The sequence below is a fragment of the Canis lupus genome, chromosome 3, assembly GCF_048164855.1.
Source record: "Canis lupus baileyi chromosome 3, mCanLup2.hap1, whole genome shotgun sequence".
Taxonomy (NCBI): Eukaryota; Metazoa; Chordata; class Mammalia; order Carnivora; family Canidae; genus Canis; species Canis lupus.
In genome coordinates, this window is record NC_132840.1 from 40,869,627 (window position 1) to 40,887,811 (window position 18,185).

An 18,185-nucleotide genomic window follows, 5' to 3' on the forward strand; every position below is an offset into this window, starting at 1 on the left:
GCGCTAAACTGCTGAGCCACCTGGGCTGCCCCTAAAGATTTTATTTTTAAATAATCTCTACACCCAACATGGGGATCGAATTTACAACCCTGAGATCAGAAGTTGCACACTGCACCCACTGGCCAGCTGGCACTCCTAGCATAATAGTTAATGGGTATAGGTTTATATACAAAGTCACTAGAGCAAGTTAATTAAGTTATTCAGATATTCTACATATTTACCAGTTTTGTGGGCCGGGGGTGTTGGGTCATGGTAATCTAACAATCTCCCATTTAGATAGTAAAATTAGTCTCTTTTATGTAGTTTTCCAGGTTTATTTTACATTTTTTTCAAGTAATTTATTAGATGTCTACAACTTAAAAAAATTTTTTTTATCTTTATTCATATGTAGCATTACTTAGTAATGCCCTAACATCTGTTTCATCTAATATAACTAAATCTATGACCACTTTATTTTCATATGTGCCTGGTTTTTGGCTTGGAAAATTTTGAGCCATACACAGAATGAATTCAGGTCTCCAACCAGAGGGAGCCTGGGCTTATAAGGAATTCTCATGAAACACCTTTTTTCTTTTTTTTCTACCTCAAGCCAAGGCCAAGAAATACTCTTACTGTCTTCTGTGATCAAAGGGTTGGTGGGTTTGATCTGTTGTTAAACTTCACCCATTGTGGGTTTCACCCTGTTTTAAGGGGAAAAAAACCCAAACTATAACTGAATTGATCACTTCGGAAAACTTTATTTACAGACATGTACATAGGGATCAATCAAAACATTAGCGGGGAAAGGTTCTTGAAAACTGTAAGAAAAGTATTATTAGTTTCTTTCTTTTTTTTTTTTTTTTCAGATTTTATTTATTTATTTATCCATGAGAGACACAGAGGGAGAGGCAGAGACACAGGCAGAGTGAGAAACAGGCTCCCTAGAGGGAGCCTGATGCGGGACTCAATCCCAGGACCCTGGGATCATGACCTGAGCCAAAGACAGATGCTCAACCACTGAGCCACACAGGCGCCCGTATTATTAGATTCCTCACTGAATTATAGAATTGTGTTTTAACCTGGTTGGCCACCTTCTTTGAATTCAGATTTTAATCACAGATTATAATCAGATTAGCAGTAGCATATGCTGTGTGTTCAGGATTCTATAGTTAATTTTGGCAACTGTTAGTAGACACAGATAATATGTAGATTCTGGAAGACCATGATTATTGCTTGTAGAAATATTGGTTATGTACAGTATCCAGGTCATTACTTGCAGAAATTTTTATCAGCCTTTTGGAGGTAACAGCCATTATTTACAGGGATTAAATGCCTAGAAAAATAAAACCTATGCTGACAAAAAGGAGATTAGTAGTTCAAGAGAATGGAGATTCAAGGAAGGAGCGATTAAAAAGAGGCATGGAGAAACTTTTGGGATTGATGATTATAATCACTATCCTGATTGTAATGATGTGCACTTTAAAATGTGTGTACTTTTTGGTGTCTGTATCTCACAATGAAGTTTTTAAAGACAAAAATTGCCTAGCCTCCTGGAGCTTACATTCTAGTGGGGCAAGGCAAACAATGTAGAATTCAGTGACTACCACCTTAAAGTAATTTGGGGACAAGATATGAAGACCCACAAAATGTGGCATCTGAAAGGGTCTCGAAAAGAAGCTCCATGAAGACAAGGAGCTCATCTTTCTCATCTCCATTGCCCAAAACACTGCCTGGCACCTAATTGACACACAGTACATATCTGATGAATGAATAAAGGATCCTAAAAACAAAACAGAAAATCTCTGGCTTCAGGTCACCAGGAATTGGCACATGCCCTCTGGGCAAGTGCCACGGTCCTGTGCCCCACTTTACCTTATGATTTAGGATTTATGGTTGTTTCTGGCTTTGGTCACAAGTTACAAAATCACATTTTTGAAATTTTATCTGTCATCTTTATGTGGTTAAGATGAATTTCTCAGAATATTTAGCCTATCCTATTGCTGGAATTTTGTCAATTCATGTCTTGATTCAAAGATCTGAGCATCCATCAGTGTCTATTGGAAACCTTTAGTGTGGCAGTTACTACTGTGCAGCGGTCTGAGGATATATAAAGGAAGCAGACAAGAGATCCGTCTGCTGATAATAACCACACACAGATGAATAAACTGGTTACTAATTTAATTACTTTTGGGGACAAGGTAATTTAGTTGATTCAGGATAATTCCACATAAGATCCTGGGAAGGAAAAAGATAAATATAGGTTCTTATCAACTTTGGCCTGTTTCATTAAACCAAATTAAATCTCAATACAAAGCAAGGATATTTGCATTCAAATAAAAAAATATCCAGTAAGAGCTCTGTAATACCAAAACTCCTGAAAGACTGTCCAGCTGAATTCCGTGGTATAGAGAAAAGCTAACCACTGAGTTAAGATTGCAATGAGAGACCAGCATCTGCAGCTCTATTACAGGATGATGTTTCCAGTGGTTACAAGATGTACTTTATAGTATTCAGTGGTTACAAAATGTACTTTACTATGTCTCTTGTCTGAGATTATAGTTGACATGCCAAGCACTATACTACCTTCTGGAATGATGAAGTACTTGGATGAAGTACTCCAAGAGGTGCACTGATGAATGTGACATGTAGTGAAATAAACAAATATAATTATGATGATAGAAGCATGCCCAGGATACTATGGGGAGCATAGGCAGAGGGATGTTCCCAAATTGGAAAGTCAGATGTTACAAATTACATTAACTCTTTTAAAATCTCTTTAAAAAGTATCATCATTAGAAATGATTCCTTTTATGCATTATTTCTTCCTTAATATGAAGGCAGTGCATGTTCTTTAGAATTACTGACAGACAATAAAAAACACCTGAAACAGGGCACCTGCGTGCCCTTGCTCAGCAGCAAGTCCGCTTGAGATTCTCTCTCCTGTCTCCCTCTGTTCCTCCCACTACTTGCTTGCTGCCCCCACACCCCAAATTAAGTAAATAAACCTTAAAAAAAAAAAGTACCTGGAACCAATTACTAGGAGAGGTTTAGGCTAGAAATCTAAATTTTGACTGGAGATCTTTTTTTTTTTTTTTAGGAGAGTGTGACTAAGAAACTAAATTACCCTCCCCCCTAAAAAATCCATAAACAGGTCTTGAATAAATTCCTAGTTTTTTTTTTTTCTTGTTTTTCTCAATTCACTATTTTCTGTGCTGTTTTTCATCATGGAGTGTGAAATGACAGGCCATCAGGATTCATAGATCTACTAATATTAACTACTGCTCATAACTCTTCATTATTTTCCTTCTAAAATTGTCTTCAGGGACGCCTGGGTGGCTCAGCGGTTGAGCATCTTCCTTTAGCTCAGGTAGTGATTCCGGGGTCCTGGGATCGAGACCAACATCAGGCTCCCTGTGGGGAGCCAGCATCTCACTCTGCCTGTGTCTCTGCCTCTCTCTCTCTGTGTGTGTGTCTCTCATGAATAAAGAAATAAATAATCCTAAAAATATATATTTAAAAATTGTCTTCATTGTTACTTCATATTCTCTTTGTCTTAAAGGAGTCATGGACACTCAGACAACTGGGAGATGTTCATTCCCAGAGAAGTAGTCTCCTGCTGTTAGTTCTCTTCATTTTCTTTTTATGTACAACCCAAATGAAAGTGTTGTCTCCCACCAAACATAATAGTCCCTAAAAAGGCAGTCATGTTAAACTTATTAAAACGTGTCTATCCCAAATAAGTACTTAAATTGAGTACATTTTATTATATGTAAATTATACCTCCATAAGGTTGATGTGAAGACATGCATCTATTTCAAGTGAGAATTCTAGATATGCTAGAGCTTGGGGCTAAGGAGAACTTCATGAAGGTTTTTGCAAAGATTAAATGATTTCTTGTGATCCTTGTAGTGGCACTTAGAATGTTACAAGATGTGTTCTTTGATTATTCTTTTTTTAAAAAAAGATTCTTTTTGTTTATTTGAGAGAAAGCATGAGTGGGGTGAGGGGCAGAGGGAGAAGCAGACTCCCCAATGAGCAGGGAGCCGTACTCAGGGCTCAATTGCCAGATTCCAGGATCATGACCTGAGCCAGCCAGGTGCCCAACTCTGATTATTCTTAACACCAACAGGTAATACAGTGTTCTATCATGATATTCCACATTGAGCTGGGTCTTACAGTTGGCTAATAATTATCTGCCATGTGTAAAATTTGTGATATTCTCTGATATATATATATATATATCAGAGAAAGTATAATATATATATATATACATACATAAACAGCATGTAGACATGTGGAATGTGGAGATCATGCAACATTGGTGTAAATATTTTTATAGTGTTACATATTTTTGCTTGCTTTATATACCACATCAATAAGATCAAGAATATCAGGGAGAATGTATAGCTGTTTCTAAATTTAAATCACCAAATCACTTTTTTTTTTTTTAAAGATTTTATTTATTTATTCATGAGAGACAAAGAGAGGCAGAGACACAGGCTGAGGGAGAAGCAGGCTCCATGCAGGGAGCCTGACATGGGACTTGATCCTGTGTCTCCAGGATCACACCCTGGACCTAAGGTAGTGCTAAACCGCTGAGCCACCCGGGCTGCCCGTAAATCACCAAATCACTTTGATTTTGTGAATCTGGATTGTAAAATGCTTCTGAGTTAGTGGTTTCTGTAAAAAGGGATTTTGGTTTTTAATTAAAAGGCTGTCATGGGATCCCTGGGTGGCGCAGCGGTTTGGCGCCTGCCTTTGGCCCAGGGCGCGATCCTGGAGACCTGGGATCGAATCCCACATCGGGATCCCGGTGCTTGGAGCCTGCTTCTCCCTCTGCCTGTGTCTCTGCCTCTCTCTTTCTCTCCGTGTGACTATCATGAATAAATAAATTTAAAAAAAAAAAAAAAAAGGCTGTCATATCTAAGGTAATATGAGTTTAGTTTTACTATTTTTCAGAAAACTCTGGGAATATTAGATTTAAATAATGCTTATTAATCTCTACAAATGGATCAGAAAGAGATTTTTTTCCAATTTATTAGCACCTATCTGAAGGTAGGGAAATGTTTTTCACAGTGAGAAGTAAGGGCTTTTCTCACTTTCAGATACGCAGTGCACTTTCAGCTTCTATCCTGTAGCTTTAGCCATACAACAAATGTAGTCATAAAAATGCACAAAACCACTGGTATATATGTCAAAAAGTTACTCTTTCCAGTGGACTCAAGACCTGCTATAAAAAATAATAAAAATATAAATAAATAAATAAATAAATAACCTGCCATACAGAAAACACCCAACAGGCAAACAAAGACTAACATTTGCTGTTGTCGCTCAACCTATAGAGAATAGATCCCTCTAGAACCAATATATAATAGATTCTCAAATACCACTAAATTGTCAGACCATAAAACCAAACTCCACTTATTGCTGCTACTAATGGGAAATAGCTTACAGCACAAGTGCATATCAGAACCAAACTTGGCTTAGTATCAGAAACAAAATCATAGGGTTGGAAATGAGAGAAATAGAGTCAAAAAGCCAAAGTTCTATTGTTACTGAGGATTTACTGTGGGTGCCAAGAAATCATATATGTGGGCTTAAAGCAGTTCATGAATTGCATTATTTCAGGCATCACTGTTTAACTGGTTCTGGAAGGTGAGTCTACTTGAACATCTCAGTGGGACTTCCATAACTGACAAAGTATAATTTAAGAAAAAAAAGTGACCTATAAAATTATGCAAAATGTACAGTTATTTACTTAACTCCTTAACGAGGGAATCAACAAGATGGTTAGTCTGGTTCAGAGAGAATTAGAATGAAATATTTATTAATTGTTCAAAGAAAGATTGCATTAAATTAGATTCAAATTTAGATACAAAACCAGTTAACATCTTACAGGGCAATAAAAACTATCACCTTTGGAGTTATCCTTTCTACAGAACTAAAATAATTTGCATCTCTACCAGTCAGAATTAATATGCACTGCTATTGGACAAGAACCTTTTCCACCATGGTCATTTTTCTGAAAGTCAGTATGTTAGAAGATCTAATTAGCATGACTGACAACTAGTGTTTTGCTCATTCAACATATATTTAAAGAAGGCCTGTTTTGTACCAGGCCCTGTTCACAGAGTTGAGAATACCACACTGTTGGTCTCTGCCCTCAAGGAGATTATATTCACTTGGCCATATTGTTTGTTCCTTGCTCCAGCCTTCATTGCCACAGAGGGAACCAGGCCCTGCCTACAACCTTCCCCCATGTGCAGTAGAAAGATGCCCCACGTATATGGCAGCCCACATTCAAACTCTACACTGACCAAGACATGCTTATCCTATATTCTTTTCAAGAGTGCCAGTAGAAGTTATTTTAATAAATTGGTGGTATAAACAGTTTCCTCTTAAATATATTTTGAAAACCCCATTAAAGAGAATTCATCTCTCAGTAGTAAAACCTGGCTGTTGTACCAAGTATTGTCTTTGACCTACAACGTTCTGGTTCTAAGGAAAAGGTTTACTGAAAATAATTAATTTGCCTTTTTTTACTCTTCATTTAACTCACTTTTAAGGTTTTCCAAGCAAGGATAAAGACATAGCATGATCACATTTCCGTATTCTTTTGTCGCTTAATAGGCATTTTATATTTGGTGTCTTCTCTTCATCACTCCTGCGTTTTATTGATTTTCGGATATTCTATGTATAGATGAAGTACTGCTCTGATTAGTTAGACATTATCTTAAATAAATTTGGGTGTGTGTTTTTGTTTATGGATCCCAGAGAGTGTTTTCTGCTTTGGAGGAATTTATTACATGCCTGCTTTCTGTAATGGACCAGTCATTGTCCATTTACTGGAGTGTATCCTGCCATTAGTGGTTTTGTCATATAAAGCATAATTGAATGTACTCTTCTGAAGTCCTGTAGCAAAACAAATCTTAATCCAGTTATTTTGGTATTTGTGGAGTGCTTAGGTCTATCGGCTCCTGTTCTTTTTAGCAGCTTGGATCTCTGTAAACTTTAGCATGTTTTATTTTTCCCAGCGTTCAAGAAAATCTCTACGTTCTGTGAAGGTAATCTGATCATAGAGTTTTGTTCTACTTTAGTTAATGTTTATGTGCTGTATCATTTGGTGTGTAAATTTAAAGAGTAGTTACACAGAGGTACAAAAGTATTCATTATAAAGATTTCTTTCTTTTTTTTTTTGATTTCTTTCTTTTTTAAAACAGTAAAATGTGTGTTGACTCTAAGTTACAGATGAATATTTTCTTAGAAAACGTTGGTATTTCAACTATTTTTATTCAACTCTTTTTTAAAGAATGAAATCTGTACCTTCTACAATTGAATGAACAGTGTAAATGTAGAATTAATACAGTGGATAGTTTTTGCATTTATGTTAAAATGTCTTCCATTTGGATTATTTGGTTCATAATAGTGTAAATAAAATATATATAATTGGCTTTCTCACTGGGGAAAGGAATGCATTATTCCAGGTAGGTCAACAGTCTTAAATGCTGTGCTTTTGAATTCCTGTTTTCTGTAGTGGTGTGCTTACATCACAGAGTCACTTACAAAATAAATATAAGAAAATAAATTGTTTTACAATCCTTGTTATGTGACTGAAGTTGGATGCAATCAAAATATTTCCAGGTTATCTTTTTATCCTGTTTGTCGTTGAGGACGAGGATTGTGCAAAGGCAATTAACCCTTCTCTCAAATTTTGCATTTCCAGAGACAAGGAACTCCTCCACCTCCAATGAAACTGCCGCCTCCTTACAAAGCTCCGTCTGATGACAGTGATGAAAATGAAGAAGAATATGCATTTACTAACAGTGAGTTTCTTTTCATTATTTGAAGTGAATGCAGAATTTATTAAATTGTGCTTTCGGGAGTATTGTCAATTATCAAATGCAAGGCTGTAGGTTCTTAGAAAATGTGTATAAGCATATATTGCTGAAAAGGAAATGTTGCATCTCCTTAACTTTTGTGGCTTTATTTTCTTAAACTTTCCTCCTTTACACTAATACACAGCAAATAATCAAAGGCCTTACACTATTTTATCTACATTTCCTCCTAGTTTTACTATTTGGCTATGAATGCAGGAATGCTAAGAAGTCCTTTAACTTGCAGTTTGGCCTACAGTAATCCAAGTTAGATGTGGATGTCAGCTCTTGATTATTTGCTGTATTCAAATTGATGGTGATGTTGCTAATGCAAAATTAGAAAAACCACCAAGTCATATTTTCTCCTTTAGAATTCCTTTCATAATTTTCTTTGCATTAGCTGTATCAAATATACATTCATACATATATTTAATGGAGGCTTTATTTAAAAGAATTTGCATTTCTTTTATGCATGTGAAGTATAGTTAGATCTGATTGCTATTTTACATAGAATTTCTTTTGGGGGATGAAAATACCCTAAAATTAGATTGTGATGATGATTGCACATTTTGTGAATATAGTAAAATCTACAGGATTATATATTTAAATGGATGGGTTTTATAGTTTATGAAATAAGTATACATATGTTCTTTTAAAGATAATCTTGTTCCCTCCACAATTTAGAAAAAGAATTTGATATAGATAACGAAAGAGTTAAAATTCTGGCTGTCGCACTTCTTAGTGTATGACCTTCAGCATGCCCTCTTCTATAAAAATCATGTTTCTACCTTTAGAGAGGGGTGTTGGAAAGATTAAAATAAGGTGATAGAGCCTTTAGCCTGCCATATAGTGAAATTTCAACAAGTATTCTTATAGCTCTTACTAATAATTGTTATGTTGATTTTATAACTTGATATTTTTCTAAATTTAGTAGTTAGGTATGTAAGTTTAAATATAAATAGATATGTTTATAATCATTTAATTGGCTTCGTAAAAAATTGATTTGCACTTTCGTTTTATAGAACCCTTTTTCATGCATTATTTTCTTCATTTATTCAGCAAATCTTTGTTGAAAGCCAACTGCTTTTTACTAATAGTGTTAAGTAAGTCTGTTATGAAATAAATAAAACATAGCTCCTTTTTTCTTGTTGGGGTCACCAACCTGGAAGGGAGGATACAAAAGTGTCGGAACAAAATTTGATAAATATGCTATAGTGCCTTGGTTCTCAACCTCTCTTTCAGAGTTACACATGATGGACATGATTGATATGTGTATGCACACGTGTAACATAATCCCTTGTTCTGATACAGGTATTAGGACAGCTGCAGCAGAGTGGAGATACCTCGTTGGTTATTCATAATTTCTGGGATGCTAGAATGCCCATATTTGCATAGTTGCTAGGAAATCTGGTTTAGGTGTGTGACTAAGATTGTATTCTAATCCTAGTTCCATTTAGTTGTGAATTCATGGACAAGTTAATTAACCCCTTCATGGCTCACACACTTCCCTAGGGGGAAGGGATGAGTGTGATAACCTTCCTCATAGGATTGTTAGGCTCTGAGCAGAAAAGCATATGAGGAGTTTGGTATAAGGATTGTGATAGCTGTCAACACTGGTGTCCATGTGCCGGGCCTTTATGTATTATTAACTCAGTCAACATACTGACCTGTGAAGTCTCTAATTATACGAACAAAGAAACTGAGGCTCAGAGAAATTAAGGAATATGTCCAAGGTTACACAATGAGAAAGTAGTAGAAATGTAATTTAAACCCAGATACTCTGGCTCTAGAGCCTACACTCTCATCTATACTTCCCATTAGTTAAATCTCATTTACTATTGCAGAGGTCTGTACAAAGGACTTGGGGATATCTAGTGAATATCACTTTGAGGCCATAGGATAGAATAGTAGCAGCACCTTCCCCAGAGGTCCAGTCATATTCATGTGTGTTCACACATGTGCACAAACACATTCACAACATTCATGGGGTTCAGGAAAGACACCGATTTACACTGCAGGCAGAAAAACACTTCTAATTCTAAATCATCTTCTAACTATAACATTTCACAGATTCACTAGCAAATATGTTTGAGCTATGAGTATGGCTTCCTATTTGTCTTTGCTCCCTAATTTTTTCCTTCCTAGCATACTTTTCCCTTCCCATTTTACCGCCATTGAATTCACTGTTAACCTCTTTTTTAGAAGAGTTTAAACTGTATGGAGTATTTTTTTTTTTTCTGTATGGAGTATTTATTAGGTAGTTCACATTTCAAATGTAGGTGAGCCTAAAGCCTCTAGCTTTTTTATATTTCTTTGTGAAAGGGATCCCATGACTTTTTCTTTGTTTCTTAACTCTTGTTAAATGAGTGCTCCGCTCCTCTATCCAAAACTAAGAGTAGATCGGTTCACTGTTTTATCAGATTCTTATTGTCACAAAACTAAGTATTTCTTTTTACAGTTGTGAAGGGATGATTTTCTAACTCTCCCATGGTCCAGGACTTTGAAGGGGATGGCAGGAATCCAAGCCCTAGGCCCATCAGGAAGTGGTGATTGTATTAGATCATAGACATGGGATACGTAGAATTTTAAAGTACAGTTAAAATCGGACTTAGGTGAACTTTGGTAAGTTACTTATTCATAAACTTCATCCTGCCAGAAAATGTTTATTGAGTGGATATTATAGGTGGGCAGACATTGTTCTAGGTATTGGGAAGAACATAGCAGGGCACAAGATCTCTCTTCATATTAGCTTATATTCCAGCAGAGAGAAAGATTATAAACAATAAGGTAGTTAAAATATTGATAAATAGTTTAAATAAAATAAAACAGCATAGTGTGAGAATAAATGCTTTGGAGGAGTCGACATTAAGTGGAATGGGAAAGAAAGGCCAAAATAAGACCAAAGTGATCAGAAGGAACCAGACATACATACGAACAGCTGGCTTAAGATTGTTCCTATAGGTCAGATTTTTTCTTTCAGATTGTGATCCATAGTAACCTATATTTTACTTAACAATGAAGTATAGATGTGTACACATAGACTTACATGCATATATAATTTTAAAAAAAGGTTTCACAGAATACTACTTTTTTTTTAATACTAAGTTTTATAACATATGAAGAATGTTATTGTTTTTCTATTCTTTTTTTTTTTTAAGATTTTATTTATTTATTTGCGAGGGAGAGTGAGAAAGCACAAGCAGGGGGAGTGGCAGAGGCAGAGGTACAGAGACAGGGACAGGGAGAAGCAATCTGAGCAGGGAGCCCAAAGCCATGCAGGGCTTGATCCCAAGACCCTGGAATCTTGACTTGAGCTGAAGGCAGAGCTTAACTGACAGAGCCACCCAGGCACCCTGTTTCATTTTTTAAAATTCTGTTTGTAAGTCAGTTTATTGCTTGACTGACTAATGAGTCTCAACATGCAGTGTGAAAAGCACTAGTCTAGAGCTCTGGTTTTCAAACTTCAGAGCTATCCAAAGCAACAAAAGAGCTTGTTAAAGCACTAGTTGCTGGGCCCACTCCCAATTTCTGATTTTTTACATCTGGGAGGACTGGATAATTTCTCTTTCTAATAATTTCCCAGGCGATGGTGATACTTCCCTTCCAGAGATCATATTCTAGAAACTATTGATCTAGCTGGTATTCAAAATCATAGGAGGTGGTGAGTTTGTTTAGGCGTGATGTGTAAACAGCAACTAACTATTACTTTGGGGAGCAAACCCAGCATGAGCTTTGTGGACCAACAGAGGAGCATCCTAGCATAAAACATTTCCATGAGACTGTGGACTTAGGCTGTTTAAAAGAAGAACGTGTTTCAAGAAGGGTTTTGTCACTGAACTTCAGTAGCCAAATGTGGGATGATACTGAGAGGTTGAGAAGGTTAGAATCATGGGAGTAATCACTGAACTTAGCAATATATAACTGATAAGAAGAAAAGGAATACTTGATAAAATAATGATTGTAAAGTTTGTTAGAATTAAATGTTACAAATAGCATAGAAAGTGGTATATGATGGATATATGCATCATAGATCCCTTATCTTTCATAGTTGGACATAATTCATGACATCTTGCTGTCTAATTATAGGAAGTCTGTATCCATCAATTGAACAAAAAGTGCTTAAATTTTAATTAAGATTTATAATCTACATAATGCCTAGCTGTTGAAAAACTACCATTTATCAGTCCTGCAGGATTTGTCAAAGGGAGGTTACCAATGGTGCAGAACTTCAGACTTCACTTTATGCTAATAATCTTTAATACTTAAATTTGTAAAGTCTTATCAAAAGTTCAGGATCACTGAGGGCATGAAGTGTCACTCAGTTCACTATCACATGGTGACTTTCAAATCTTCATTTTTAGCCATAACCTCTCTGTTATCCTGACCTGGTTCCAGTTGGCTGTTGGAAATATACCACGTTGGGGCTCCTGGGTGGCACGGTCAGTTGGTTAAGCATCAACTCTTGATCTTCACTCAGGTCATGATCTCAGAGTGAGATCAAGTACCGCATCCTGGCTTTGTGCTCAGCGAGGTGTCTGCTTCCCTTCTAACGTCTCCCTCTGCCCCTCCCCATGCTCTCTGAAACAAATGAATCTTTAAAAAATATATATATATGTATGTATATATATGTATTTAAAAAATATATATGTATCAATACACACACACACACACACACACACACACACACACACATACACAATGTCTTTTTTCCACTAGCACTTTAAATCTTTTGTGCAACACCAAATGTGTTTCTTCCTGAAGGCTGACCTTTTTCCTTAAATTCTCAATTTTTCATAAAGTCCTTACCCCAGACTAATACTTCATTTCTGGTTTTTATTTCTCTTCCTAGATTAATCTTCATTTTCAATCTCTTCCATGTTTGTAGCTTCCTCTGCATTTTTGTTGCCACAATTTTAATAACTAGATTGTTGTAATCACAATTTAGTGAGTACCTACTGTGTCAGACATTTTCTTCAAGTCTTTAAATGCTTTCTCATTTGATTTACATTAGAGTCTTTGAAAGGAGATCTTATCTTTTCTGCTGATTTCAGCTTAATCTCACCTTCTTTGGAAAACCTGGCCTCCTTATTGGCCTCCTTATTCTAATAAATATTCTTGTATTTTTTTATAGCACTTAACAAAATGTGATTATTTATGTGATTATTAGTTTAATATCTTTCTCGATCCTACAAGTTCCATGAGTCTACGAATCCTCTCTGTTTTGGCCTGGCACAGTATAGAAACTCAGTATTTTGGCCAAGTTAATGACTGAGGGTATGTGACTTGCACATGATGGTGGGAGTGTGATGAAAATCCAGGTGTGCTTGTAGTGCTTTAGAGATCTCCTTTCCACTGAGCTCCACCATTTGTCTAGTTTCAGAGCCTTCTGTCCAGAACAGCTTGCCTTCTCTCTCCTAGTATGTCACCCCTCACCTTATGTAAAAGTATTGATCCCTAAGGAGAGAAGCTACTATCTCTAAAAAGTCCTGCATTGTTCACTTTTGATCCCTGATATTAAATGCTTTTACTTCACCCAGTTTTCCTAACCTGTTGGTATTCATTCTTTCAACAACATTTTTAAACATCAGGGAGCAGAAGGTTTTGGAATGACTTTTTTGTAACCTCTAAGAAAGTGATCATAAAGAAACAGTGGAAATCATACAAAGACATGTCTCTTGATGCATATTAGGTTCTAGAAACTCAGAATATAATTGACTTCTTTGACACTTGGCTTTTAAGTGGTATAGCAAAGATGTGAATGGAACTACATACTGAAGGCCTCTTAAAGCTGTTTTTTAATACTTTAATATGTTATATAATATTTGGTAAAAAGCATATATTCAGGTTATGAAGCATAATAAAATTATCCTGAGTTACACCATGCAAATAAAAATTAGATTACTAACATCTTGCATTTTTGTGGTTTACTTTGTTTTATTTCATTTTTTCAAAGATTGGATAATATTAGCTAAGACCGTCTAAAATGTGATATATTAGCAAATTATTCAGAGTCACAATATTTGTAAGTTTAGAGGGGTTGCCTTTTTAGAAAATAAGAGCTTTTTTGGGATATAATCCACATTACTATATAATTCATTAAATCCATTTTGTATTTGCAAATAAAAATGGTCAAGAAATAAACCTAGGTATCAAGAATTTAGAACATAAAAAGTGTTCTTTTTTGAAATAGCAGAAATAGGGGTGCTTAGGTGGCTCAGTCGGTTAAGCATCTGCCTTTGGCTCAGATCATTATCCCGGGGTCCTGGAATCAAGTTCCGCTTTGGGCTTCCTGCTCAGCAGTGAGACTGCTTCTCCCTCCCCCCACCCCGTTTATGCTCTTTCTCACTTTCTTTCTATCTCTCAAATAAGTAAAATCTTTAAAAATAAATAGAAATAGGATTGATTATTCAATGAATGATGGGGTATATGATAATTAGGGGGAGAAATATAAAATTAGAATTTAATTTTGAATATTGTTTGCTTCTAAAAGCTGAAACCATAATAATACTATAAAAAGTCTATGTAAGATTTAGAAAACCATAATCTTGGTACAAGGAAAGGCCTTTCATATTGTTATACTAACACTATAAAGGAAAAAAATCATGTTTGCTTACATAAAAATTGAAAACAATTATAACAATAAATATATGTCTTTAAACAATATGACTACCAATAAATATTCAAAATGTTCTTGGTCATTCTCCAACAAAATTTATATCCTGATGTAGAAATCATTTATCCATGTATAAAAAATAGAGTATGAAAAGTAGGAGATAATAAAAAATATGTATATATGTATACATAAATATATATACATGTCAGAAGAAAAAGACATGTACATCAATAGAAAAGCAAAGATCAGACAGTGTGTAACAAGAACTAGATTTGTACAACATATAGGAAAAGTCTTCTTGGCCTTACTGATAATGAGAGATATGTAATTTAATCAGATTTTTTAACCTACCAGATAACTTAGGATTTTAACATAAAAACATAATTAATATGTTATTAATTATTAATTAAAACTAATTAAATTTAAATTAATTAAACTATTAATTAAAATATTAATTAAAAAGCATAATTAATATTGCTGATTGTTGGAGAGGTTGTAGAAAAATAGAAGTACTTATTTACTGTTTGCAGGAATATGAATTCCTGTATCACTTTCTGGAGACCCATTTGGCAGCACAGTTAAAAAATTTAAATGTGCATGTTCTTTGATTGAATAATTCAGCTTCCAGTGAAATAGCCTAAGGGATTCATTGCTCATGTGAATAGATGTGTCTGTATATGTATATGTGTATATACCTACAAAGATGTGTCCTGCTGCATTTTTCGCTAATGGCACTTATAGCGGTGTATTTTTTTTTTTTATGATAGTCACAGAGAGAGAGAGAGACAGAGACAGAGAGAGGCAGAGACATAGGCAGAGGGAGAAGCAGGCTCCATGCACCGGGAGCCGGACGTGGGATTCGATCCCAGGTCTCCAGGATCGCGCCCTGGGCCAAAGGCAGGCGCTAAACCGCTGTGCCACCCAGGGATCCCTGTTTGTTTGTTTTTTTAATTAATTAATTAATTTATTTATGATAGTCACAGAGAGAGAGAGAGAGAGGCAGAGACATAGGCAGAGAGAGAAGCAGGCTCCATGCACCGGGAGCCCGACGTGGGATTCGATCCTGGGTCTCCAGGATCCCGCCCTGGGCCAAAGGCAGGCGCTAAACCGCTGCACCATCTGGGGTTCCCAGCGGTGTATGTTATATTTAAGTAATATGTAATAAAACCTTGATTAAGTCACTTAGTCTTTAAACATTTGTAGTCATCTGACTTGAATCAGATGGAGATACTAACAGTACTCCTTTCACTGAGTTGCTATGAGAGCCTAGAAGAGATAATGTGTGTAAAACCCTTATATAGGAAGTGACACATATCAAGTATTCCAGAGATATTGGCTACTACTCTTTATTATTATCAGTAGTACTAAAACCTTCTTCAGAGTTTGCCAAATATTGCCACTACAGAATGAAATTTCTGCAGGCCCTTGTGTGGCTCAGTCGGTTAAGTGTCCAACTCTTGATCTCAGCTCAGGTCTTGATCTCAGGGTAGTGAGTTGAAGCACCATGTTGGGCTCCACACTAGGTGTGGAGCCTACTTTAAAAATTAAAAAAAAAAAAAGAGAATAAAATTTCTCACATATGTATATATTAAAATTCTACTACAACTTACCATAGCTTAATTTTTTAAATGTTTACCAGTTTTTTAACATTATCATTAAACAACTCTGTACAACTGGGATACTCTCTGATCACCATTATGTGCTGTGACACTATTACTCTTCCACTTTCAGTTGAGACCACTGGAAAAGAAAGGCATTTTGGAGTACTTCCTTTTTTTTGAGTGTTTTTCTCTTTCTACTCTTTATTTTCTTTGGACTCAAAGTAGAATTATCATAGAAGTATTTGCTTATGACTTTGTAATATTTTTCTTCCGATGGAATTTTTACCATTGCAGGATTGACATTTTACTTTTACTTCATTGCTCCCAATGTGGGAAAATATATAGGAGAATTAAAAATGTAGCTTTCAGGGTAACCCCGGTGGCTCCGCTGTTTAGCGTCGCCTTCAGCCCAGGGCGTGATCCTGGAGTCCTGGAATCGAGTCCCACGTTGTGCTCCGTGCGTGGAGCCTGCTTCTCCCTCTGCCTGTGTCTCTGCCTCTCTCTCTCTGTGTCTCTCATGAATAAGTAAATAAAATCTTTTAAATATATATATATAGTAAAAATATATATATATATATAAAACTTCAAAGATTACTTTAATATGAGTGCTAGCTTGCCAAACAATCCTCCAAAGTTTATGACATGACTTAATCTCTCTTATTCTTCCTTGTAGTATTTAAATATTTATGAACTTGTTGATTTACAAAGGTCACAATGTTCTTCACAGAGTTAATTTTCTTGATATTCACATTAACTGTTAATATATTTTCCTACTTAATCTTTTAGAAAATTTCAATTTTTAATATAAAATGTTAGCAGCTTTCACCCTTATCTTTAATTATTTGTAGTAGGTTACTCTTCTAGTAATGAACATTTATTCTTCAGTCAAATGAGAGGATTTCAACATATCAGGCACATAAATTTTTCACTCAAAGTTACATCAAGAATTCTAACCTAGGAATTAACAGTAAATCAAAACGTCAACCTTGTTTGAGTTATTGCCATTAATACACAGTTTATTTTATATTGTTAATCCATGCTGTCCAGGGATCACTGATCTTGCATGAGTTCAGAGGGACCTGAGTGACCTCCAAGGTCTTTCAGATCTTTGGCTTTCCAGAAGCCAAAGCTGAAAATTGCAGAATCCTTAGTATTTTTTTAATTGAAAAAAGTACAAAAGTATGTATAGCAACTACTTTGAGAAGGGAGTTTTGAGGAGAATCTACTTTCAAATTTGTTTAATCCACTTGAATTTTGTATAACAAAAACGTTTGGAAGAAAAAAAACATTTAGTTTTACAGCTCAACCAGAAAACAACCCAATTTTTAAAAATGGACAAAACCGAAATAACATTTCACCAAGGAAGATAGATAGATGGCTAATAAGCACATAAAAATGCTCAACATTTTTATTAGGGAAATACAAATCAAAACCACTACACATTCACAAAAATGGTTTTAAGAAAAAGGTGGGCACTACAACTAGAACCCTCATACATTCCTGGTGAGAATGTAAAATGGGTATAACCATTTTGGAAAATAATTTGGTTATTTCTTAAAAAGTTAGACATGGGGCGCCTGGATGGCTGAGTTGGTTAAGTGTCCGACTCTTGATTTCAGCTCAGGTCATGATATCAGGATTGTGACCCTGAGCCCCATGTTGGGCTCCAGGCTGGGCAGGGAGCCTGCTTAAGATTCTGTCTCTCCCTCTCTCTACTCCTCTCCCCGTTCCCTCCCTAGTGCATGTGTGCACCTGTACATGCATACTCTCTCTCAAAAATAGTTAAGTAGGGACACCTGGGTGGCTCAGCAGTTTAGCGCCTGCCTTCAGCCCAGGGCGTGATCCTGGAGTCCCAGGATCGAGTCCCGCATGGGGCTCCCTGCATGGAGCCTGCTTCTCCCTCTGCCTGTGTCTCTCTCTCTCTCTCTCTCTCTCTCTCTCTCTCTGTGTGTGTGTCTCATGAATAAATAAATATAATCTTTAAAAAAAATAGTTACACATAAGTTTGTCATATAATCTAACAATTCTGCTTCTAGGTATATACCCAAGAGAAATGAAAACATATGTCCACACAAAGACTCCTACACAGACGTTCATTGAAGCATTATTCATAATAAT

At 35.8% G+C, this 18,185-nt stretch overlaps 1 protein-coding gene across 8 annotated transcripts in view; it reads left to right on the top strand.

Annotated features, from left to right (window-relative positions):
* The window catches only part of PATJ (PATJ crumbs cell polarity complex component), a 356,261-nt gene that overhangs the window by 153,998 nt on the left and 184,078 nt on the right, over positions 1-18,185 (top strand). For all 8 annotated transcript variants that reach the window (XM_072820502.1, XM_072820508.1, XM_072820504.1 and 5 more), the window contains exon 27: positions 7,703-7,802. In XM_072820502.1, coding sequence (XP_072676603.1) covers positions 7,703-7,802 — 100 coding nt within the window. The remainder of the gene's footprint in view (positions 1-7,702; positions 7,803-18,185) is intronic.